Source organism: Notolepis coatsorum, assembly GCF_963971535.1.
Source record: "Notolepis coatsorum genome assembly, chromosome: 2".
Classification (NCBI taxonomy): domain Eukaryota; kingdom Metazoa; phylum Chordata; class Actinopteri; order Aulopiformes; family Paralepididae; genus Notolepis; species Notolepis coatsorum.
Window position 1 is genome coordinate 114,965,037 of NC_140166.1, and position 26,542 is coordinate 114,991,578.

Below are 26,542 nucleotides of genomic sequence, written 5' to 3' on the forward strand. Positions count from 1 at the left end.
CAACAAATGCTTCTTTCAGTCGCAAGTCAGACAGGCTCGTGCTGCTCGCTCATAACGGAGTAGATAGGCACAGAGAGGCGGCTCCATCACTGACTGAGGGCAGCGCACACACACTACACACACACCACGGAGTGACTGTAAACTGTCTCTTACATCATAATAACAAAGCCACATTCCTGATCCCCTGCAGCTCACCTGGAGAAGGTATTAGGTGGGGGAGGGGCTAGGTGTGTTGCAAATAATGTCGGTATACATTTACCTTTTGTCATTTAGCTGACACTTTTAATCCAAAGCGACTTCCAAGTTCTGTACGACAAGTCATCAGGAAGGGCACAACTCGATCAGCTGAGTAACAACGTTCAGGATGTGTAGTTACCATACCAGAGACCATTGACCGGAAGTAGGTGGGAGCCGTTCCCTTCACCGCACGATATGCCAGGTTGAGGGCCTTGAAGCGGATTCGTTCGGCAATGGGGAGCCAGTGCAGGTCCCTAAGAAGTGGGGTGACATGGGCTGACTTGGGTAGATTTGAGATCAGGCGGGCGGCTGCATTCTGAATGAGTTGAAGAGGCTTGGTGGCAGTGGTCGGAAGGCCAGAAAGCAGTGCATTGCAGTAGTCGAGGCGGGATATGACTGTTGATTGGACGAGGAGTTGGGTGGCTTCTTTTGTCAGGAAGGGGTGGATCCTTCTGACGTTGCTCAGGAGGAATCTGCAGGTTCTGGTTGTCAGCCATGTCAGCGCAGAGCCAGCCACTCCCATTCCTGCGAGGGACGCGAGGAGGATCTGATGGTTGACTGTGTCGAAGGCTGCAGATCTAGGAGAATCAGGACAGAGGAGAGGCCTTTCACTTTTGCTAAGTGAAGTGCCTCTGTGATCGCAATGAGGGCCATCTCTGTGGAGTGGCCAGTCTGGAAGCCTGACTGATTAGGGTCTAGGTCCTAGACTCTAGGAGGTCATTCTGTAAGAGATAATCAGTAAGTTGGTTATATACAGTATGTTCAAGTGTTTTAGAAAGGAAGGAGAGAAGAGAGACAGAGCGATAGTTGTTTATGAGCGGTGTGACTCTGGCTTGTTTTAGAGAGGTGAGGACCACCCCCGAGTTGAGGGAGGAGTTGATGGTTGCAGTTAGGAATGGGAGAATGTCTGGTGCTATGGTCTGGAGGAGTGGGGAGGGTAACTGATCCAGCTGGCATGTAGTGGACGGTTGGACGTTACCAGTGTCAGGGTCTCGGCGTCTGTAATGGAAGAGAAAGATGACAGAGTGAAGGATGAGGTTCTCGATTCAGTATTTGGAATGGGTGGGGGTTGGGAGAAGGAGTTGCGGATGTTCTCCACTTTTTCTTCAAAGAAGATTGCAAAGTCTTCGGCAGAGAGAGATTAGGGGGGAGGGGGTGCATGGTAGCATGCAGTTTGCGAAGGTTCTTGGCAGAGGCCTCGAGTACAGTGACTGTCTATACTTCCTCTCACCACTCTCAGGATCTGTCTTTGTTCTCTCACTGCATCTGTAAGCCATGGACTTGTGGGGAACAGCGGGCAGGTTTCTCAGCGAGGGGACAGAGCTTGTTGAAGGAGATTGAGATGGCTGAGAGGAGGGTGGAGGTTGCTGTCTCTCCAACCATAGTCAATCAAGTTGTATGTGTTTTAATTGATTGTTGTCCTTACTTGTCTTATTGTCATGATTTGATATGATGTGTAATTTTATTTTAGCTTAATTCTGTATACTGTACACTCGACGTGACTGTAAGAGAGAAATCTCCGTTGCCTTTTGAGTTTTAAATAAAGGTTTGAAATAAAAGAAAGAGAACAGCCACATGACCTGTATGAGCGGAGCATTGGCCCAGCGGCGGTAGGTCATGCAGGTTGGCGTCAGGCCTGTTTTCTCACCTGAGGCGGTGAAAGATGATCAGATTTAGCTATGTCTGTGTGGACAGCGGTACGGTGAGAGTCGTGGTCACTGCACAGAGAAGAGGTTGGCCGTGTGAGTCTAGCCAAACTACCCCACCATGTGACCCTGCTGATTTCTAAAGCTCTCTCTCTCTCTCTCTCTCTCTCTCTCTCTCTCTCTCTCTCTCTCTCTCTCCCTCTCTCTCTCTCTCTCTCTCTCTCTCTCTCTCTCTCTCTCTCTCTCTCTCTCTCTCTCTCTCCCCTCCCCCCTCTCTCTCTCTCTCTCTCTCTCTCTCTCTCTCTCTCTCTCTCTCTCTCTCTCTCTCTCTCTCTCTCTCTCTCTCTCTCTCTCTCTCTCTCTCTCTCTCTCTCTCTCTCTCTCTCTCTCTCTCTCTCTCTCTCTCTCTCTCTCTCTCTCTCTCTCCTCTCCCTCTCTCTCTCTCTCTCCCTGTCCTCCCACAGGCCCAGAGTGGTACTTGGTGAGGGTGGACCTCTCAGTGACAGACGTGAATGATAATGTCCCTGAGTGGGGCATGGTTCCCTCTCCCTACCTGGCCGTGGTTTCTCCCGACGCCCAGTCTGGCTCCCTGGTCTACAAGCTCCACGCTCTGGATGGCGACGAGGGAAACAACGGGGAGGTGGAGTACTTCCTGTCTGATGGTAGGTCACTTCCTCTTCCTGTCTATGCAGGTGTGATTGACAGTACTTTGCAAACATTTAGATTTTATTACATGTACATTTATTGTTTTTATACAGCACACGTACAGTACAACGGAAATCATTTTGGCATCCAACCAGAGTGCAAGTGCAACATACAATGTACAGGTGATTAAACTGCATATAAAATATATAAATTAGTACTACTGAGTAATTGTGCTAATCAGATGTATGCACAGAGTTGTAGTATTAATATGTACAGTGATACAGGTATTAAGACACTATGGTAGAAGTCATACTGGCCAGCAGCGTAACTAGTAAGAGTAGTTAGACATGTTCAGATATAGATACTATCTACAGGTATGTAAAAATGATTATATGCAGGTATGTATATACCTTAACACATTAACTGCCACAGAGTTTGCCCGTCTCAACCACTCTCTGCCACCACTCTAAGCCTATGGAGATGTTCACCTTCTTTGCAGGGCTATAACTTTTTTAATTGTATTGCTAAATTGACATTACTATGGCCCATTCAACATCGATTATCTATCGTTCAGGATGTAGGAACGTTATACTTTTTCATTCATAGATTCATACGAAAATACCGTCTAGAATATAAATATGTTTTTATCGTTTTCTGCAGTAATTCCTAGAACGTGACTTATAGGCATAAATACATATATAGATTATCAACTGCCGTTTGTTGCCGATACACGCTATATTAAAAATTTCAACTGTACATGATCCTAAACGTTATGACTGATCATGCGCGGATGAGCGGGGGGGGGGGTCGTTTATAATTACGTGATCGTCAGTAAATGCTTTATGTAGTATGGGTGATATATTGATCAGAGCAGTTTGCATTAATAATAATAAACAAACACGCTGAAAGTATCGTTACTGTCCTCTTACCGTTCGCCGATGAGACTGGAGGAAAGATATCCCACTTATTTGACGGCGATCTACTAGATCCATTTCCGGTTTGTATAATAATAATAAACGCCCAAATCATATCGATTATTGAGTTATGGCAGCGATCCATATACACGGATGTGTGTCTAGAGTCCTGCAACAATATGTGAGTGCCGGACGCTTGTGCAGGCTCCCACTGTATCAGCCGGGGCTGGGTGAGGGAATTATGAATACCATGGCGAAAAAATTAAATATGATATCAATAACGTCGTACGCCATGGTTTGGCAGAATTAGCATGACCTTGAAACACGTTGTACGACGTTATTGGCGCCAGATGTGTTAAAATAGTGGCGCTTGTGTGTGACGACAGTGGCTCCGGAGGCAAAATCTATTCACTGCTGCATCCACAGGGAGGCTCTAGCTGCCAAAAAATTCCTGCTGATATCAAAACAGTTTAGGACGAAGCGGTAAGAACTGTCAATTTTATCAAGGTACATCCATTGAATTCACGGTTGTTTCCAGCTTTATGCGATGAGATGGGCAGTGATCACCGGCAATTACTTCTCCACACCGAGTTCTGCTGGCTATCGAGATGAAAGGTGATTGCGCGGCTCTACGAGTTGCGTGATGAAGTTAGAATGTTTTTACTTGACTCAGAATTTGATCTTTCACATAGTTTCTGTGATGCTCAGTGGCCAAATCCCATGCATCCCATCCCGTCTTTACTTTATATATACGTTTGATGTTTATTTATTTTTACTGTTTGCATATGAGGTGGTCCGGGAAATTTTTTGATAACAATTAGTGGTCAGCATAAACAAAATGTTTGGGAACCACTGCCTTAAGGTTTATATATATATATATATATATATATATATATATATATATATATATATATATATATATATATATATATATATATATATATATATATACTATATAATATATATAGTATATACAGCACTATTGTACATGCTATCATACATAGTTATAAGGGTAGACAATAGTAGGTAGGTAGTTATATATCGTATTTGCTTATCGCGTCCCGCTCTGAGCCTTATGAGATACCCCTTATCTCCTATGATACCTACTGTATCCCCAACGAAAACAACTACATGCACCCCACCTATATGGGGCCCCGCCCCTATGGAGGCATAGCCCATATAACCATGACTCTGGTCACCAAACACCATTCCTCTATTTTCGTCCCAGCGTACTGGCTGCGTGCACCATACGTTAACTAGCAGGATGAAAAGATTACGGAAGAGTCGTAATGTTGAAGGCTTACCGGAGGATTGTTTTTCCCTGGATTCTCCGGAGCTTGTTTCGGCGACACATGAGACCTGTGCTGGTGGTTCCTCGGCTGACGGCGACGGACCGAGGGGCAGCGTACAAGGTTTGACTAGCGGGTCGGCTTGTACAAAGGTGAGGTCTGTGTCAGTAGGCATCAATGTCGGTGTTGGTCGTGCTGTGGAGTATGTTTCGGCACCAGGGCCGGGGCGGCTTGGTGATCGTTCCACTGTAGTGGGCGATGTCCTGGCGATCCTGGAACATGCTGTTAACGCTAATGCTACTACTGCTTCTTCTGCTAACGCTGATGTTGACGCTGGAATGTCTAATAATCCCCGCCGCGGGATTCCGCTTTTCCCTCCTCTTGCCAGCTTCATTGATGAAGGTCAGTTGGTGGTGGATGTGGGGGGTTCGCTGAGCTCTATTTACCTTTTTTACGGGTGAAGGGGCTGACAACGGGGTGCAGGCCGGGGGTACCTTGGCTAAGCAGCCAGGTAGCTTCTTTTCTGTGCCCAGGCGGGGATGAACGACGTTCCGCCCAGCCGATGCTTGATAGCATATCGGCTCGGAGGGTGGCAGTATGGACGAATGAGTGGTATACTGCTGCAGGATGGCATTTAGCGGCGGCCAGTGTTATGGCTCAGCTGGCTACTTTCCTATCCAAGATGGCGTCGGGTTGTAGGTCTTTGGGTCCAACCGACATTGTAAACGTGATTCATGTTTGTGGTGTTATAGAGATCTTGACTCAGTCGCAAGCTATAACTGCGGGGAGGATTCGGATGCTATCGACTTTGGTTGTTAGGCATGTTTGGTTGGAGCAGTCTCCTCTTGGGGAAGAGGATAGGTTTTCTCTCCTCACGACTCCTTTTTCCACAGATAGTCTTTTTGGGCGTTCTGTGGAGGCGCAGGCGGTTATTGATCTGGGTCCTACACCACCTCACGCTGTGCAGCCAGAGGTGGGAGCACGGTCTCGTCAACGACTGTGGCGAGATCCTCGACAGGTGGCCATGTTTCCCCCGCCAGTGGTGCCCTGGTTGGAGAGTCAACAGGGTATCGCGAGGCCGACAGCCTTGACGGCCGAGGGATCGGCCATTTTGGGTGATTTCGGGTTTGGTAAACCAACCCGTCGTCATTTTGCCGCGAGCAGCCCGCTCCCCGTTCAATCCTCTCTCTGTTACCCCCAGAAGCGGGACTCTGAGCGTTCTCCTTTGGCTGCGGGCCGCGAACCTTCATTGAAGCGTATGCGGCCCCATTCTTCGCTTCTCATGGGGGCAGGGGCTGACACCCAGTTGATGGCTGAGCCTGGGTCTGTCCGTGAGAATGTTCCGTCGTTGCGTGGTTCCTACACTGCAGGTTGTGGGTGGGTGGAACCTGGTGTTACAGCTGCCACTAGCTCCAGTGGTCAGCAGGGGGACTCGTTGCCTCTTCTGTTGAATGCTCAGCAGGGGTTACCCGGGCTTCGCCCTCGCCAGGCGGGGTATCGCGCTGTTGCCTCCCACTCCCGTCAAACCGGCAGTGGTCTGCAAAGGAGAGGTGAGCATGATTTGAGTGGTAGCAATATCACTGCAGGGCTTCGGCGTGTAGGAGCCCATGGGGTCCTCATGCATTGCGTGTCTAGCTGCGGAACAACTCCTCAGCATGCGCTGGAGGGGTGTTCAGGGGGCGAGTGTGTGTCCACAAGTTTGATGACAGCTCCTCCCGTATCAAACTGGCCCTTTCTGTCGGGGTCCCCCCTTGGGTGCTTTGCACGACGGGGGGGACCGGGCCAACTATCTACTGTTCCTTGCGGCCCAGCGTCAGTTGACGGCGGGGGCGCTGTGGGATTATATTCACATATGGCGACGGGAATGCCCTTTGAATCAGTGGATGCGGAGAACGTTAGAGGCGGGGCTGGTTTTGCAGTTCGCACGACCCCATCCTCCGTTTTCAGGTTTGGTGCCGACCCTATTGTTAGGGTCAGACGCAGTGACAACCCTGGCCGACGAGATCCAATCTCTGTTGGCGAAGCAGGCCGTCGTTGTGGTCCCGAGAGAGGACGCAATGTCAGGCGTCTACTCCGTTATTTTCTGGTACCCAAGAAAACAGGGGGGGTCAGACCTATACTGGATCTGTCCGCGTTCAATCGGTTGATTGTAGCGAGACCATTCAGGATGTTGACCGTCCGACTCCTTCTGCTTGCTGTCAGGAGGGGGGACTGGTTCACCTCCATAGACCTGAAGGATGCGTATTTTCACATCCCCATTTTCCCTCCTCACAGGAAGTTCCTACGGTTCCTGTTTCAGGGCGTAGCGTACGAGTACCACAGAATGCCGTTCGGTTATTCTCTGGCTCCCCGCACATTCACCAAGTGCGTGGCGGCTGCTCTGGGGCCTTTACGTCGTCGGGGGATACGAGTCCTGTTCTATCTCGACGACATTCTACTCCTCAGCCGTTCAGAGGAGGTTGCCAGGTCTCATACTCGACTGGTGGTGGAATTCCTCACCAGCCTGGGTTTTGCTGTGAATTGGAAGAAGAGTACCCCTCTTCCCAGTCGACAGGTGGAGTACTTGGGCTTGACATTGAGGTCGAGGCCCATGATTGCGACCCTCTCGGAGCAGCGTCAGGGGGTTATCCGTCGCGCGCTCGGGGGTTTCCGTCTGGGAGGGACGGTTACGGCGCTGCAGGTGATGTGTCTGCTGGGCCTTATGTCGGCTGCTCACACGGTGGTTCCTCTTGGCCTCCTCTTTATGAGGAGGATACAGAGGTGGTTTGTCTCTTTGAGAATAGATCCGGTGAGGGACAAAAGGAAACGGTTGACGGTTCCTTTGTCGATATGGGGAGATCTCTCCCACTGGGGGAGGCTGGGTACCCTCTCCATTGGGGTCCCCATGAGCAGCAGGGCCTCACACGTCACGGTCTTCACCGACGCCTCTCTCACGGGTTGTGGAGGGACGTGTCGGACCCATGCAGTGGGGGGCAGCTGGACAGGTCATGCTGGCTCGGCTGCCCTGCATATCAATGTGTTGGAGTTGAAGGCGGTCTTCCTGGTCCTCAAACGGTTCGACCACATGTTGGTAGGCAAACACGTTTTGGTCAGGACAGACAGTATGACGGCGGCGGCGTATATCAACAGGCAGGGTGGGACTCGTTCCGCCCGCCTGCTCCGGGCGGCGCGCGATCTGTGGCTGTGGGCATCTCGCAGGCTGCACAGTCTGAGGGCGCTCCACATTCCTGGGCCCTCATTCATCAACGTGTTCTACGCACAGATCTGTGCTTACCCTGTGCGTACGATCATTTCTAAGCAAAGAGTGGGATTCATCAATTTCGATTTGAACTTGACTTCGTGCTTACATCTACGCACAGTTCAGACCTGGCGTACCTAGCGCCCAGTGGTAGAATATATTATTACAACAAGGAAATGAGCTTCTGTGCATAATAACACTGGCACGTTCTGTACGAACCGTAGTTCATTATAGTTCATTGTAAAATAGCAACAGTAGTGTAATTATGGTCAAAACCCTATAAATAGCATTTGGAATAATAGATCTTTCTCTCAGAATGAATGCAGCATGGTTTATATAGCGTTATCGGAATATACGGGGTGTAGGCTACTGACTGACTGCGCTCCGCGTAGCTTGATTGATTGATTGATTGAAAAGTTTATTAACAGATTGCAGAATGGGTACAGTACAGTACAGCTCAGTACATACAATTGTTAATTGGGGATGCAGACCAACTTTCGTCTTGTTTACATCAGGGTCCCCCATTTTCAATTCATCATAAATCATAAAGCTCAACTCGTTATTATTCTGCGCAGACCACAGAAACACGGGAACGTTTTGATTATATTTAAAAGGCTTTACGTTAAACGAAACAAGTGGAACTTCGAAGCTGTAAGCAGAATACAAGTCATATGAATATAGTGTTCTTCCCCCTTTTTACTGTATAAGAAAGAATAGAAAAAAGTGGACAGACTATGTATATGATGGGATTCAAGTTCGCGTTTTTGTTGCTCATAAGCATGCTGTCAGAGTATGATATCTTAATCAAACATTCTAGAACATTTGTCGTCACAGATCATGTCCTAATAGAACATAGGCTATGGCATGGATCGTGATATTGTGTGGACTGTTATTATTACTGTACACCGGTACCACCCATTGTGACAACAGCCTTGTGAGTCCCGCACACAAACATGATGGAATTCAAGTTCATGTATTGAAAGGCAGGCTATCATACATGCAGTGAGATTCATTGTTCTTGTATATGCTCTCGTATTATATTGTTTATATAGGCTACCCAATACTGACATCAAAATAGATTGTAGTATGCCTCTAGAAATCATATGCAGCAGGTAGAAAATTGACGGGAGATCCATCGCGATTTGGAATAAAATTGAGGAGAACTTTAATCCCTGGGGTATTAATCAAACAACACGGGAAAAGGCAGTCATATTCCAGCGCGGTCTTTATTAGCCGACAACAAAATAGATGCATCTAAAAATCATATAGCCAATCGAACACAACTAATAAAGGCATTCATATTACAGCACGGTTATAATGACACACAACCAACGAACGGTCTTTATTAGTATTTTGAGCTGTCCAGGCAGAATTGCAGCAATGGTCTTAGGGAGCCGTTGATATCTGACATCACCGTTTACGAGTCCACCTTTTATTTATCCCACAATACGCGATAGTGTCTTCTTGGTTCGACAGCAGTGAACAATCTTCGTGGAGTTTCTCAGGGTTCCGCTCGGGTCCGTCCATTATTTCACATCCCATGGGGGGTGTTTCCTCATTTTCATGACCATATATGGATAATCATGCACGAGCATTGACGGTAGAACAAAGTGGTATTCATCAACACGGAGGACCATAGAGCCTGCGTACGCACGTGTGATGAATGTCGACTTCCCTGTGCGTACGCTAGTTCTACATTCCGTGCTTACGTGTGGAAGTAGGTCAAGTTCTACGTCCACGTTGATGAATGAGGGCCCTGGTACGGAGAATGTGGGGGCGGATATAATGTCTCGGGGCGGTCTTCGTCACGACGAGTGGGAACTCCGCCCCGACATAGTCAGGCAGATCTGGGATCGGTTCGGGGAGGCCTCGGTGGATCTGTTTGCGTGCCGACACTCTCACAAGTGCCCCTTGTGGTTCTCGCTCAGTCGGGCAGATCATCCCCCCTTGGGGGTGGATGCCTTCTCGACCTTTCCATGGCCGCCCGGTCTTCTGTACGCCTTTCCTCCTGTACAGCTGTTGAGTCAGCTGTTGGAGCGGATACGGAGGGAGCGCAGGACGGTGATCCTGGTCGCACCGGACCGGGGCACGTCAGTGTGGTTCCCGGTCTTAATCCAGCTTCTGGTCGCTCCTCCTTGGGTCATTCCGTGGTCAACGACGGCCCTCTCACAGCGCAACGGATTGTTGTTCCAGCCTCCGGTGTTGGGTCAACGCCTGGTGGTGTGGCTGGTGGGAGGGTGAGTCTGGAGGGGATGGATTCCTCGGTGGTTGATACCATCCGGTGTGCGCATGCTCCCTCCACTGTCGCGGTTTACGCGGGCAGATGGCGTGCGTTCCAAGAGTGGTGTAAGGGGGGGGGCTGGGACCCAGTCTCCTGCCCCCTGGATGCTGTTCTGAGTTATCTCCAGTCTCTTCTTGGTAGACTGTCGGCTTCGACGGTGAGGGTATATGCGGCAGCTATATCCTCCTATCATGAGGGTTTTGAGGGGACTGTTTTGTTCAGCCACCCTCTTGTGAAGCGTTTCCTGCTTGGCGCTCGACGCGTTAAGCCGGTGCAACGCTCCTTGGCTCCGACTTGGGATCTTCAGTTGGTCCTCGGTCGGTTGTCCTTGGCTCCGTTTGAGCCGCTCGAGCAGGCGCCGTTGGGACAGCTGTCCTTCAAGACCGCGTTCCTACTGGCTGTCACTTCCGCTAAACGCGTAGGTGAGCTCTGTGCTCTCTCGGTACGTCCAGAGTGCCTGTCTTTTCGGACCGATTGCGGTGCCACTCTGCGACCTAATCCTGCTTTCGTGCCTAAGAATATCCGGAGTTCCTTCCGCTCCCGGGATATTGTGGTTCAGGCTTTTCGTCCTCCTCCTCACACTAGTGAGTTAGATGCGGGCCTTCACCTGTCATGTCCAGTCCGTGCTTTGGGGATTTACCTCAGCCGTACTCAGGACTTCAGGGTTACCGACCAGCTTTTTGTCTGTTACGGTGGGGCTCGTGCTGGTAAGGCAATGTCGAAGCAGCGCCTGTCCCATTGGTTGTGCGAGGGTATTACCCTCTGCTACACGTTGGCTGGGCAGGATCCCCCTGGGGGCATCAGGGCGCACTCCACTCATGGGGTGGCTGCCTCTGCCGCTCTCCTGGGTGGGGCCTCGGTGGAGGACATCTGTGTTGCGGCTTCATGGTCCTCCCCGGGCCCCTTTGTAAGGTTTTACCTCATGGACATGACCGGGGGTTCTGTCTCCCAGGCGGTTCTGGGGTCTGTGGCCTTTCCTGCTTCCCGTCCATTGGTAGGGTAGCAGGAGTGTATGGGTATGGGCCACAGTGTGTTGAGTCACACGTGGTTCCGCCTGTACGGTGTGTTCAAGGGGTTCTAGTTCCCTCTTGTTCGCATTCAGGTGGAGTTGACTGCGCCCCCCCCCTTCATTAGGAAGGATGGGGTGACAGGGCTCCCCGCACCCCTTCATGTGGGCTTACGGGTCCTCAGGGGGTACATCTGTCGGGTCTCGCGTCCGCTCTTCCCCATATCTCATAAGGCTCAGAGCGGGACGCGATAAGCAAATACGATATATAACGATAGGTTATGTAGATAACCTAGTTATATTAGTATTGGCTGAGCGTCCCGCTCTGCACGGCCCCGAGTTCCCTCTTGAGGGATCTTTTCCTGGGACGGGATTTGGCGAGGAAGGGTGTTTGGTGACCAGAGTCATGGTTATATGGGCTATGCCTCCATAGGGGCGGGGGCCCCATACAGGTGGGGTGCATGTAGTTGTTTTCGTTGGGGATACAGTAGGTATCATAGGAGATAAGGGGTATCTCATAAGGCTCAGAGCGGGACGCTCAGCCAATACTAATATAACTAATAATCGTTAAGATTATTATGATTACTATGATTACAGTGTAGGGCAGTTGTAGACAGTGGAAGCTGTGGAGGTTTTTGCACTTATATAAACACAGCTTGATGTACAAACAATACATACAACAATACAAGACGAGCACCACCATCCGCCACCATGGAACAACGTGAAGGTCCTTGGTCACCTGAGAAAGGCTGGAATTGAATGAAGCCAGAACTAACATGGAATGACTGGGGGGGTCTTGCGCAGATGTGCTTTTCTACATGGAATGATAAATGGACTACATTTATATAGTGCTTTCATCCAAAGCGGTTTACAACTTGTGCCTCACATTCACCCTTTCACTCACACATTCCTGAGCCGTTTGTGTACAGTACGTCTATTAACCCTTTCACTGCCACACGACAGAAGGTTAACCCTTTACTATCACACAACCGACGGTCGCAGTGAAATGGTTAACCTCCTGTGTATTGTCGCAGTGAACGGGTTAACTGCTTTGGTAGTGCGGCAGTGAAAGGGTTAAAGATGCATTTAGTAACATCTTCAGTTATTTGAAACAAGTAGCCTACAGTGTAGACTCTCCCGTACAATTCCGTGGAATAATTCAGTGTTTGGGTCAACAGGCCTGCCCCGTGAGACCAAGGCCTTGTGGACTCTATTACTGAATTACCTGCTTGTTTCTTGAAACTGGACATACAGTAGTTGGTGTGTGGCTCGATGAGAAATCTACATTTAAATTCCATGTGGACAACCTTGCCTCCAAGTTGCGACAGGAAATTGGCTTCCTATACAGAAACGGAACCAGCTTTCCTTTAATTAGTAGGAAGAGAGTTGTCGAAGCAGTTTTCTTATCAGTCTTGGACTATGGTAATGTAATCTATAGACATGCTGCAGCCTCAACTCTTGAATCACTGGACTCTGTCTATAAATCTGCCCTCAGATCCATCACTAATGATAAATATGAGACTCATCACAGTGACCTTTATGAGAAGGTTGGTTGGCCCTCGCTGACAGAGAGGCACAACAAACACTGTTATTTGTTCATTTTTAAGGCCCTTACTGGTAAGCTACCCTGTGAGGCCCTCGGTTGCAAAATTACAACATCGCTTTTAGCTTTTAGCTATTTAAAAAAAGTCTGTAAATCTTTTTTTTAGCACATTTACATAGTCAATGGGTCCTGTTGTTCAGCCTCACAATGCTATTGAATAGTAAATGTGTTTATAGGTCCCACATTCTGGCCTCTGAAGTTGCTAATGTCAATTTAATTTGGGCCTTACATTATACTACATTATTATTGATTTATTATTATAATATTATTATTATTGATTATTATTGGATATCGAAATTGCATAAAACTACACTAGCCAGCTCACAGCCTCTGTGAAAGCTGCTGAAAATATGCTTTGCGAAACATTCTTACGTTATTTTCGTGATTATATTTCACGGGTCGAATAAACCTGAACGCTATTGCCATAAAATACAATGTACCTTTAATACAATAATGTACCTTTCCTTTCTGTGAACGTCTAGAAAAAAACGCATCTCAATCTGATGAAAAATGGAGGAGCTATTTACATTATAAAAAAGTAACTGTACTTACAGTAGATTTCATTCACAATCTTTGGTGCCCTGTCACGGGTGCCTGGTGGCACTAAATCCAGATTGAACTCTGCCATTGGAAAGAGGAGATGTGGCTGACTCTTGACCAGGGCCGGATTATGCCACTAGGGTGCCCCTGGGCAAGAAAGTGCCGCCCCCCCCCCCCCTGATAGTAAGTCATACGTTGTAGTCCGTGCAGGTTTTGGTGGTTAAGAGTCAGACAGAGCTCTAGTCTAGAGCTCTCTAACTATTAACTGGGCTGTCTAGGTCTTACACACACACGCCTAGCTTGCCAACACACTTTCCAATTTTTTTTCTAAACTTGCATGCTTCCTTTTAAACCTCCACCTGTCCTGGGTGCGTGCTGTGCAACCCTCTTAACACTTTGAGTGCCAGCAGGGGGCGCACGATTTAGCGTTTGAGTGCCAACGCTCTATTCAATGAGAGGGCGAGCACATTTGCGAACGCATAAACTATATCTTAAATTATGGCTATGTGTCTAATAGGCCCGTCGCTTATCAATGACTTGCTTGCAGTCAACATTGTCAAAACGGATTGTTTTTGTAAAATCTGTACATTTTCGTTTTATACCATTTTGAAAAACGCTCGTTTTTGGAAATTTCCAGAAAAAAGTGATTCTGCAGGAATCGCCCTTTACTGGAATACACAAAAAACGTTGTAATTTTTCGGCCTATTTATGAATAGTTTATTGATAGTATATGTGTACTTATGCACGCTAGAGAAGCGGGCTGAAAAATCGATTATCTTATTTCCTGCACACACACACACACACACACACACACACACACACACACACACACACACACACACACACACACACACACACACACACACATACACACATATGGGACATGTTGCTATATCTGTGAAAAAAGCTCTGATTAGCCCAAGACTGGTAAAATAGATTCCTTACCTCAGATCAGATGTTCTCCAAAAAGATTATTCCAATTTCTGATCGCCATTCCAAATATCGATCACGTTTATTGATCCAACGCTGGGTGCTTGAAACACATATTCCACGCTGTTCTGAGGGACCACAAAGACTGCAATCGGCTCGGATTACATGCCTGACAAGTAAAAGGTGGATTCCGGATTTTCTTTTCCCCATGCGTTTTCATTCAGTCCAATCCAATGGGTGCATTACCATCCGGGAGACGATAGGGGTGGTATTTTCCCTGTTCGAGCTCAGAGAGAGTCCCAGTGGTAACGTGAGGCTAGATTGATGAAAAATGAATGGAAATCGCTAATAAAAAAAATTATGATTAATAACGAGATTTCTTGTCATTGGCACTGAACGGTTGGCATGAAATAACGAGAATTCAAAGTGTTAAATGGTCCTGCTGAAAAACGTCCTATAGTGATTTGGACCTGGTCTACATCTTTGCCTACGGGGACATATTAATCTGCTGAGGACAGCTGTGTGCGTTTCATCATCTAGCCACTTACCTGACACGCCTATGTTGCTGTGTCACAAGGGAACAGACATAAATAGAGGGTTCGGGGGGGCATGTTTGCACGGGGGGGGGGGGGGGGGGGGGGCGTGGTGGTTGGTGCTCCACTGGGAAGAAAATCCTCCAAAAAATCCAGCTCTGTAATACATGGTAAGGCGTGCAATATCAGTTGAAGTCAGGTTTATGGGGATCTTGACGCTCTTTCTGTTACGAAATAGCAATCTCACAGCGGATCTGTAGCAATACGTATTTGGGAAATATTAAGCTAACACCAGGGCCTGTATGGATAAATATTCTGGGAGAGAGAGAATACTGATCTGGGATTTGTGGTTACATAACCTCAGAATTTCACCAGTTAAACTGCTCTCAAACCAGCCCTCCTGTTCTAAGACACTTCATACAGCCTACGGTCACCAGGTGACGTTCTCTTCTCTCTCTCTCTCCTCAAAATAGCTATAAAGCATTTTGTAATGAAACCGATCAAAAGTGGGCTCTTCACAGGGCCTCATGCTTCCCGCCCGCGCTTTTCATGGTGCGTTTGAATCACAGTGAATGCGGTCCAATTTTAAGTCCCGGGGATTGTTTGAGTCTAGTCCCTGATGGGCGCCCAGCGGGGTACCAAGCACCCTCCAAATCCTAGGGTGCACTCTGTGTTTGATTGGTCTCCATTGAGAAAAATTGGTCCAATTCCATTGGCTGTCATTATCCTGTGTCTCCACTGTGTAAAGCTTTATGGAAATGTAATCACTTTACGTAATTTGTGTATCTGCTTTTGCCGGTTTCTTATTATGCATTTATTCCTCTATTCCGACAAGACTTTGAAAAGTACATAAAACAAACCTGATTTTACCAACTCCTCTCCTCTCTCCTTCCCAACCCCAATTTCAAGACAATCTTTTCCCCAGATCACTTGGAGAGAGCCAGGGAGGGGAAACAAAATTATACTTTTGACAAGATTAAAGTAGATTAAAATGTATTGTCATCGTACAGCACAAATACTGTACAGTACAACGAGAATAAGTTGGCATCTAATCAGAGTGCAAATGTAACAGTAAAGGTGCAGATGAGGGTCTGTATGCCGGTTATATCTGTTACATTATACGTTACAATAAATATAGGCAATAAATAATTTGAATCTAAGTGTATACTACCAGTAAGCGTAAAAGTAAACTGTATACACAAGGGGCAGTATACACATGGTACCTTAACTGGCATGATATATGTCATACGTTGTAGTCCATGTATATTTTGGTGGTTAAGAGTCAGACACACTTAGTGGTCAGACATTCCAAATTAGTTAGTTACCCAGCTGCTGGCAGCAGTCCATGCCCACACATATATATATAGTATATACAATATTATTGTACCTGCCTATCATACATAGTTATATGGGTAGACTATAGTTAGAGGTAGTTAGTAATGATTACAGTGTAAGGCAATTGTAGACAGTGAAGGCTGTAGATAGGTATACATTGATATCAGATCATAAAGTTGTTATACGTATATTGGAAGCCAGAAAAGGGAATTGTGCCATCAAGTGCTTGTTTGTTTCTTTGTTTCTTTATTTACACATACACACAAATAAACTTAAAAAATACACATTAGGCTATATCATTTGCGAACAAATGTGAAGGAGAATTGCCTTAAAACCCTCCAGGGGCTTGAAAAGTGGCAGCATATTACAGGAATAATTACAGCAATAAAGTGCTCCTCAGAAACAGCATCTTTACAGCACATTAACGGCTTCTGGAAGTCATAATTACCAGCGGGAAATAACGAGGGCACCTGAGGTGACAAGTTGTGACTGGGAAAATATCAGAGAGAGCATGGCAGTTGATAAAATAGTATATTTCATTATTTTATAATAGAATATGTCTATACTTCCATAGTTTGTTAGATTTTTGTTATATAGTTAGTGAAGTATCCTTCCTGTTCTTCATTTATCTCTATCTAAGTTCATTGATCGTATAGTTTTCTATATCACCCTTCTCCTGCATTGGTTAGGTAGTTCTCAGATGTTTGGTTCAAGTAAGGAGAGACTGACGACGTGGTCAAAAACAACTGCAGTGTTTATTAATACCACAGCTTAGGAATCAACAGGTACATCGTCTCTTTGGTTCAATCTAATTGTCTCTTTCATTCAATCTAATCGTCTCTTCTTTTGGCTTGTTGGGTTCTTCCGGTGCGGTTCTCTGGTTGTTGTCTTGGTTTCCAGGCCAACACGCGTTCTCTCTAGTGGTCCGTGGTCTGGTTGTCACGGCAACCTTGCTTTCGGATCCTGGGAGGTTTGGGAGCGCTTGGTTCTTTCATCTACCCTCGGTGGAGTCTGGATCCCCTGCTGCGAGGCGATTTCATCCGTCATCGGGTCTCAGTCCCTCTGTGTCACGGCTTGGCTCTGCAGTAGCCGGCTTGGCGAGTCTCCCTCTGTGGGGGAGGTTTTCAGCGCTCTCAGGTCTGTCTCTCAGTCTCCAGGTTCCCTGCTGGCTGTGTCTCAGGCTCTGCTCTCGAGTTCTGTGTGGCTCGCCTCTCAGGGGTCCGTCCCCTGTGTGTCTCCGGGTCTGTGTCAGCGCTTCCCCAGGTCCCTTCTGGGTGTGAGTCTCTCCTTTTTTGTGTGTCGCCATCAGCCCTTTTTATCAGGGGGAGAGAGAGAGAGAGAGAGAGGGGGGGAGAGAGGGGGAGGGGGAGAGAGAGAGCGTCCCTGCCTGCCTATTCACGTCCATACGCTTTCCTTATTTGGCCATATTCCAGCAGGAACTTGTCTGCGGGTCTGGTGACAACATGTTACACAATTTCTTCTGCTGACACAACCGTTTGGGTCTGGTGACAACGGTTTCACAGTTTGAATCTGCTGACACTTTACTTGATGAGGGGATCCGTTTCACTGAGAAATACATCATCATGCTTGTGACAAAATGTTTACCTAGTGTAGATAAGAACCAGACTACTTTCAGACAGCCCAGACAACAAACCCTATATATCCGTCCTTTAATAGAACACCTTATTTCCTGATTAAATAATGTGACCAATATTTGTATAGTTTTACCTTCTAGTATTTAAGAGTTTTTATTCTTTATTGTGACTAAGGTATTCTAGTAGTTCTGTCCACATTTTACTTTATTAGTTTTCTCTATATCCTTAAGGTCTAAAAACCGTCTAGTCTAACTATTAGAGTTAATGTGTAACTGGTGGCATTCTACTGTGTAAGGGGAGATTTCCAAATAGTCTGTGTCACCTTTCTGACCTCTGGGTCTTCGTCAGCAGCTGCCGTGTTGTAACCTGAAATTCCTTCCTTAGGGTAAATATGACCTTTTTGATCTCAACGGTTATTCTGAGTTTGGTTCCTGTTTCAACGATAATGATCTCCTCCTTTATCTCTTACCACTTACTTTAAACAAACCTCGCTTCCTGCCAGCTGGCCGGGTGAGGGGCCACTGTCTCTCAACCTCTTTAGCCTGGGGCCACAGAGATAACTTCACATGGTGTTCAAATCACCCTGTCTTTCAAATCAACTTCTCTGTTTTATCATTTGGTACATTTTTAGTTGCTTTATTCATGTTTTCATTTAGAAATATACGACAATCCACCCTTAGGGGGTTTAATAACCTCCTATACAGCATCAATATTCTAAATTAAACATGTTTTTCATAATCATAATATTTGCTAATATTTTTCAAAATTTCAAAAAAATCCAAAATTTACCCAAATCGAACTACAAAACCCCTTTCCATCTGTACAGTTACAAAATCATCACTTCACCTACCTTTTCCTCCTTTCACAGTTTATACACATTTATCAGTTATTATTATGACATCCAGTCTAAGAAAGCTGTTCCTGTTTTTACAAGAAACACTCTTTCAATAATAGCTTTGTTGTTTAGACTATTTTTTATCCGTGTAATTAGCTTAAATGTCTATTTTGTGTAATGGACTCTGCAAGAAAAGATTAATACATCACACCACTAAAAGATTAACTCTCTAAACATTTGAGAGAAATTCAAACAAGCAACATAAATTATTTCTTCTCCTTGAAAAGACCACTGAGGCCTCAATTATCCTTCGCTTTCATCCCTGTCAGTTATCCCTATTCCAACCTCCTAAGGCCTTTACTGCTAACTCGTTTTTGACCGTTTTCTTCTTGTTGTATCTTGTGCTAATCACCGCCTCTTCGTTGTATGCATGTAGATCTCTGTCCTGCTCCGATTCTCCACAGAAGGAAACGATTTTCCCTCTGTCCTTTTTTGCATTTTGGATTATTATTTACAAACACACAATAGATTGGAAACATTTATTTTCGCAGATACATTCTCTACTGTTCTGCATTCTGACAATACATTTTTCTCCAAATTTTTTATCTATGTATTTCACAGCTTCCTACGTTAGCATTCAATCAAATCATCTTTGTCTCATTTCTTTTTGTGCTGTACTGTTTTACTAGATTCAATATCTCAAGATCAACACAACTACCTCCACCCTTGACAGTGGAATATCCATTATTTCACTATCAAATACCTTGTTTCCCGACAGCTCCTCGGTCCGGACAGTCAGCTCTAGACGAGGCCAATCACCAACAGAACCTATGTGCATGGTCAACAAACCACAGTCCCTTTAAACACACATCACACACACTCCGCCAGCTTTCAACAACCCGGTGCAGAGTCTTCCATAAGTCAATCATCAAATTCACATGTCTGCACCCTACATGAACACTATTTCGGCCAATTTGCGACCAAAAACCTACAGAGCTTTCTATAGACAGAGAAATATGTTTCCCCAACCCTTACCATAACCCAAAAAGTGACACAACCGCCCAGATTCTACATCTGGACTCTTAATGAGCGGAAAACAAACCATGAACCAGCTCCCGTCCATTCTCAGTTTCCAGCTCATTATATCAGACCTCCTACCAGTCTCGCTGTGTCACCACCACCTGCTATCCCTGACCGGCGAGAGATCCCTCCCAGCCAGCCAGTTCCTAAAAAAATATAGTCAAACAAAAACAAAGAAAATTGTAAATAAACAAAAGAATTGTGAGTGCCTACATGCTACACACCCATCCAACAGAATTAAACTATCATCTAGAGGCATAAATACCCCCGCAAAAACTTAAGACAGCAAAATTAAAAATCCAAAAAGAAATAAAATAAGTAATGAATAATATTAACATTGTTGTGTTTTTCCTTTTTTTTTTTTTTTTTTTTTAAGTCTACTGGACCACCCTTTGATCAAGGATGCAATCACCACTATAAATATTCCTTTGTTTTTAACTCTGTCCAATATCAAATGTTCCATTGTTCCTGTCTAAAGCCATTAATTTTGTTAGTCTGATTAGCCCAGGCAATATTCAGTTATGTCATCCCTCTATAGCCCCAACTTACCCTGGTTAGTCTTCCAAACCATTTTAGTAACTTGCACACCTAATCAAACCTTATCTATGTATCTGCGTCTCTATCTTTATTCTAATCAGTCTCATTATCCATTTTAATTTATCAATAACTCTATTTACTCGAGCACCCAAAAGGATTTGTTTGTGCATTTCCGCTTTGCTCTTAATTAACCTATGACCTATGCAGACACCTCCTCTGAAAATGTCCCAACTCTCCACATTTCCAGCAACTCTGTTTTCTGATGGACTCTCGCCCTCTACCGGACTTTTGCTGAGCCCTCCACTCTTTGTCACATGACCGAGCGAAATGGCCAACCTCCCCACAATCCCAGCACACAGCCGACGCCGGCCATCCCAGGGGTTCCAGTTTACCACGACTCCCACAGTCTCTCGGCTGGCCTCCCACAGTCCTCGCCAGGTCCACCCTTCTCCTGTCCTCTGGTCGCATGTCCTGTTGCCTGGAGGAGAGAGGGGCATACCTGTCCTTTTCTGCTGCCTCTCCTCGGGCCTTCTCTTGTTGGGAGGGGCCTGGAAACTCACCCCTCCTGCGGTTCTGTTCACCCTGTCGCGGCCCAGTTCCCTGTCCGGGCAACGGGGCACAGGGCACTCTTTGATCCCAGCGGCCTAGGTCAGACGCCCGAAGCATGATCTCAACAGCTGTCGCTTCTAGCAGCGCAGCCTTTCTTGCCAGTTCTCGTTCCAATCTCTGAGTCTCGTGTGCGGCTTGACCGATCTCCAGCTGTGTCTTCATCAGATCTCGATGAACTGCCTCGTGTTGTTCGAACGCTGTCACAAACGCTCTCTGTTGTCTATAGTATGCTGCCTCTTCCCCCATCTCAGCACTGGCGGTTTGACTTCCCATCGCTGGGCTCCGCCTCTCATCTTGGCTTTGGTGCTGAGGGCAGGGTGGACATGGGAAACGGGTGGGCTGTAGAAACTGTTCGTGTAGTATTCCATACCTGCTGTCGGTCTCAGTTCCAGCCCTCCGGCCAGAGTGGAATTCGTGGGACGGCTGTATCCTCAGTCTCTTTTTCTGCCCCTTGGTTAAACCGCAGTCGCCTGCAATGGACACTCCAGCTTGAATCGGTTCTGGTTGGAGTAACACCATTGTCACTGGTTCACTCCCCTGTATTGGAACCAAAGTCAACATTTCAAGTCCTTCTGTCGTACTGGTCACATGAGAGAAGTCCATATTCCAATCAATCAGATCATAATCACTGGTAAAGTCTATCTGGGAAATGTCTGCAGAGGCTCTCGGCGTTCTCCCCCCGATGGCCTGATCACTAAGGCCCTTTTCCATATTGTCGTTGTTGTTATTCTATTATTATTGCATCTATCGCTTCAGTTATTCCTATTAATGTTCCACTAAGGTGAACTTCCTATGTTACTGTCATTCACTTCACTCTTTCAAACACTCCTGTAACACCGTTTGAAAAAACAAGTTCCTCTGTCTTTCACTATTACCACTTACTTGAGTTAAAACACTCACACTGTCAAATTTTTACTGTGCAGACAAGGATTGATAACTGGCTTATCATTCATACTTATACCAAGGCTCATTACAGCCGTTTTCCCTAGATGGTTATGGAAATCGTTAGAGCTCCTGTCCGGCCGAGCACCTGTACAGAAAGAAAGCAGAAACATCCAGACTTAATACAGTGGCATTTCCCTATTATTTCCACTCTTCGTTATGCATTGGAAATGTCGGGCAACACTATACTAAAATATTTAGAGAGACACAGTGTGATTTGTTTGAATAATAACGATACAGCTTATCTTGTTTTTTGTCCGTTCCTTCAACAGGAACACTGGAGGTTTCCAATCCCCTGTGTGCTCTCTCCACCTGATTTTCTGGGAAATATAATCATTAGTCCCATTCCTATCCATTGTCTAATAATCCTTTGTAAACCTGGTCCTTCATCTGATTCTAATCTCTCTTTGCTTGATGAATCTGTTCATCCTAACCTTATTTCTTACTTTTAAATGCCCGATTAGCGTATCGACTAAATGTATTATTCCGATTAGCGTATCGACTAAATGTATTATTCGCTTTTGCTTCACTCCTCATACAACATCAATTTCATTCACTCCTTACACACACACTTGTACCCCCTCACAACACTTAATAAAAATTAATCAGTGTTGCTACTGCTACCAACCACCAATCAGGGAAAACAATAAACCTTTAGCAACTTAGATCACTAAAACCCTGACGACACATAGCACAGCTGGCCACGTTAATAAATTCACGGACACCCGCACCATGCCACCGCAATATCCTTCAGATCCTTGAATACACAAAGAACCGTCCGTCTTCAGCCCAAAGCGTTTTCCTCCAGTCGCGAATCCGAACGAAAACACCCCAAGCTTCCCACCAAGGAATATCACAAATCATCCTACCACCACCAGCACCTAGACAGGCCAACGCCCATCCGGTACCTACTTCACATACACAATAACAACGCAGTTCAAACAAACCTACAAACCAATAACCCACAACATACGCCGCAATCTAGGGATGGAGAACCACCGGGCGAAATACAAGGAGAGACAGAGGGGGGGCGAAGGGAAAAGAAAAAAGGAGGGAGGGATACAGGGATACAGGGACTAAGGGGAGGAAAGGGGGGGGGGGGGGGGGGCACACAACGCAACATTAACTATTACCAAAACCGTCTACACTCAATCAGCAGAATACCCCGTATCGCCCGGTCCAGTTAAACCCACAGGACTTCAAACACTATCACCATCATCTGCTGCCAACTTTAACTTAAATCAACCTTAACTTCAATCAGACTAAAAGAGTCCGCATGGAGAGACATAGAGGGAGGGGGGGGAGGGCTCCAAAATAACCATGAATATCCTATTTACCCTTACGCAATAATTTAGCAAGTAACACTATTCTAATATAACCAATATAACCAATTTTAATATAACCAATACTCCACGCCCATGATGAATTGAAAATGGGGGACCCTGATGTAAACAAGACGAAAGTCTTTCTCTGGTCTGCATCCCCTTAACAATTGTGTGTATTGAGCTGTACCGTATTGTACCCATTCTACAATCTGTTAATAAAATTTTCCAATCAATCAATCAATCAGGCAATCTATCCTAAACAAAACTCCCTTTGTGCACCCGTCATCTCACAAAGTTAAGCTGGGAGACAGGGATGGAGCGGAGGGGGGCGGGGGTGGAGGAGGGAGGGAGGGAGGGAGGGAAGGAGGGAGAGAGGGAGGGAGGGAGGGAGGGAGAGAGAGAGAGAGGGAGGGAGGGAGGGAGGGAGGGAGGGAGGGAGGGAGGGAGGGAGGGACAGGGAGGGAGGGAGGGAAGGAGGAAGGGGAGAGTGTGAACGAGGGAGGAAGAGACAGAGGAAAAAAGGGGGGGGGGGGGGGGTTTCACGCAACCAAAGTCACAAACAAACTCACACATCTATCCCATACTATCCCACCAGCGCCATTACCCCTGGCCCATAACAAATACAGACCTATAATCAAACCAGTAAACACACCCATCATCAACAACAGAAAAAACCGATAAAAAGAACTCACAAATTCCCACAGATTGTCGCTACTCAAAACCTATAATAATCACAAACGTTCTCTATTGTTTACTGCACCTCGTTCCACCTGTAAAGGTGAAACTATAAAAGAGGCAACAGCGCCCTCCGCTGGAACGTCCTGTCCATCACCACCATTGCACTACAGCACTCACCACTTCCTGTAGGAGGCGCCCACGCCTCCCCCGCAAGTGCGTCATTACGTAAACCACCCCAAGACCCGACGCTCCCAGTGACGTCATCAGCTCCAAAATCCCCATTTTCTTTGATCGTTACTACATTAATTTTAGACTTTATCCCCACCGTTTTGAAAAATTTCAACGCACACTTCACATTATCCAGGTTCCATCACACATGCCATTCATTCAATTCACTCGACAACGCAACACAGCGACCACACGCTAGTCCCGTCGCGCTCAGCTAATGCTGGCAGGACAGGGGTGTGGTTTCTCCCCGCTGCAGCCTTGGCCACCTGGTTCATAATAATACAAAAAATACCTTGACATTCACTCAGAGCTCCTAACATTCATCCATTCAAACACATATACTCAGCAAAACAATGTCTCATTCATAAGCATACCATTCATTAGCACACATTCATCCTAAACGCATTTGCTGCCCATTTCACACAATATCCTCCTATGTTCTAATCACATGTGCAGTATCTACTTCCAAAGTGCTTCATATATCTACTGAGTCCGACTTGCTATACCCCTGAGAAAACCCCACTCCATTCATGTATAGTAGCCCGTGAAGAGTTTCAGCAGCGCCCTTTGTTGGCTTGTATCGGAGTGTTATATGGCCAAATCGTGTGTGCGACCGTACTCCCCGCTACCCGTAGAGCCCCTTGTCGGCTTGATTTCCTCTACATTCCCTCATTCCTCCACGCGGCTGATGTTCTTCAGATATCGACCTTAGCCAATCTGAGCCTAAATGACGTCGGACTAGAAGTGGTAATTCGCTTATGGAACGTCTTCCAAAGTCCATTACTCCGTCGCACCGATTCTAAGTGTGGTTTCTACAGCATCCTAGCCCGAACCCTATCCTCTTCTCATCTCCCTGTTCTCTGTTTCTCTTCGCGGAACCAGGCTATCCCTGTACTTCACCACGGTTCTCTTATTCCACTCTTTAAGATCTGACTACTCCTCTTTACCCTTTAATGAACCACTACGTCACGCACAGTCCCACTTCCCGCTATCTGTGACTAATCTCCGTTCTACTGCTCCTACGCCGGTCCCCTCAAATATTTTACCTAATCCCTAGCCTATCCCCTAAGCTGATATAACTAAATACAGACATCTATTTCCTCTCCTCACTTGGCCTTGTACCAACTATAGGCATCCTAACTGAACATCCCCTAACCCCTACGCTTCCTAAGTGCAGCGCCGGTGTGTGGCTGAGACCAGAGCCAGTCGTAGAGAGCATCGATGAGGGGGAGAGAACCCCTCTGTGTCCTTGAGAAGTGGCCGCCGTCGTTGTCAACCGGTTCTGGTCGAATGCAGCACGGGTCACCGCACCAATTGAAGTATCCTTCCTGTTCTTCATTTATCTCTATCTAAGTTCATTGATCGTATAGTTTTCTATATCACCCTTCTCCTGCATTGGTTAGGTAGTTCTCAGATGTTTGGTTCAAGTAAGGAGAGACTGACGACGTGGTCAAAAACAACTGCGGTGTTTATTAATACCACAGCTTAGGAATCAACAGGTACATCGTCTCTTTGGTTCAATCTAATTGTCTCTTTCATTCAATCTAATCGTCTCTTCTTTTGGCTTGTTGGGTTCTTCCGGTGCGGTTCTCTGGTTGTTGTGTTGGTTTCCAGGCCAACACGCGTTCTCTCTAGTGGTCCGTGGTCTGGTTGTCACGGCAACCTTGCTTTCGGATCCTGGGAGGTTTGGGAGCGCTTGGTTCTTTCATCTACCCTCGGTGGAGTCTGGATCCCCTGCTGCGAGGCGATTTCATCCGTCATCGGGTCTCAGTCCCTCTGTGTCACGGCTTGGCTCTGCAGTAGCTGGCTTGGCGAGTCTCCCTCTGTGGGGGAGGTTTTCAGCGCTCTCAGGTCTGTCTCTCAGTCTCCAGGTTCCCTGCTGGCTGTGTCTCAGGCTCTGCTCTTGAGTTCTGTGTGGCTCGCCTCTCAGGGGTCCGTCCCCTGTGTGTCTCCGGGTCTGTGTCAGCGCTTCCCCAGGTCCCTTCTGGGTGTGAGTCTCTCCTTTTTTGTGTGTCGCCATCAGCCCTTTTTATCAGGGGGAGAGAGAGAGAGAGAGAGAGGGGGGGAGAGAGGGGGAGGGGGAGAGAGAGAGCGTCCCTGCCTGCCTATTCACGTCCATACGCTTTCCTTATTTGGCCATATTCCAGCAGGAACTTGTCTGCGGGTCTGGTGACAACATGTTACACAATTTCTTCTGCTGACACAACCGTTTGGGTCTGGTGACAACGGTTTCACAGTTTGAATCTGCTGACACTTTACTTGATGAGGGGATCCGTTTCACTGAGAAATACATCATCATGCTTGTGACAAAATGTTTACCTAGTGTAGATAAGAACCAGACTACTTTCAGACAGCCCAGACAACAAACCCTATATATCCGTCCTTTAATAGAACACCTTATTTCCTGATTAAATAATGTGACCAATATTTGTATAGTTTTACCTTCTAGTATTTAAGAGTTTTTATTCTTTATTGTGACTAAGGTATTCTAGTAGTTCTGTCCACATTTTACTTTA

The 26,542-nt window shown here is 46.5% G+C and overlaps 1 protein-coding gene across 1 annotated transcript in view; it reads left to right on the forward strand.

Annotated features, from left to right (window-relative positions):
- The window catches only part of LOC311223493 (neural-cadherin), a gene marked incomplete at both ends in the record, with an annotated part of 1,556,546 nt that overhangs the window by 375,567 nt on the left and 1,154,437 nt on the right, over positions 1-26,542 (forward strand). The window contains 1 exon segment of the mRNA XM_084308277.1: positions 2,348-2,545. Within this exon segment, the coding sequence (XP_084164403.1) occupies positions 2,348-2,545 (198 nt within the window).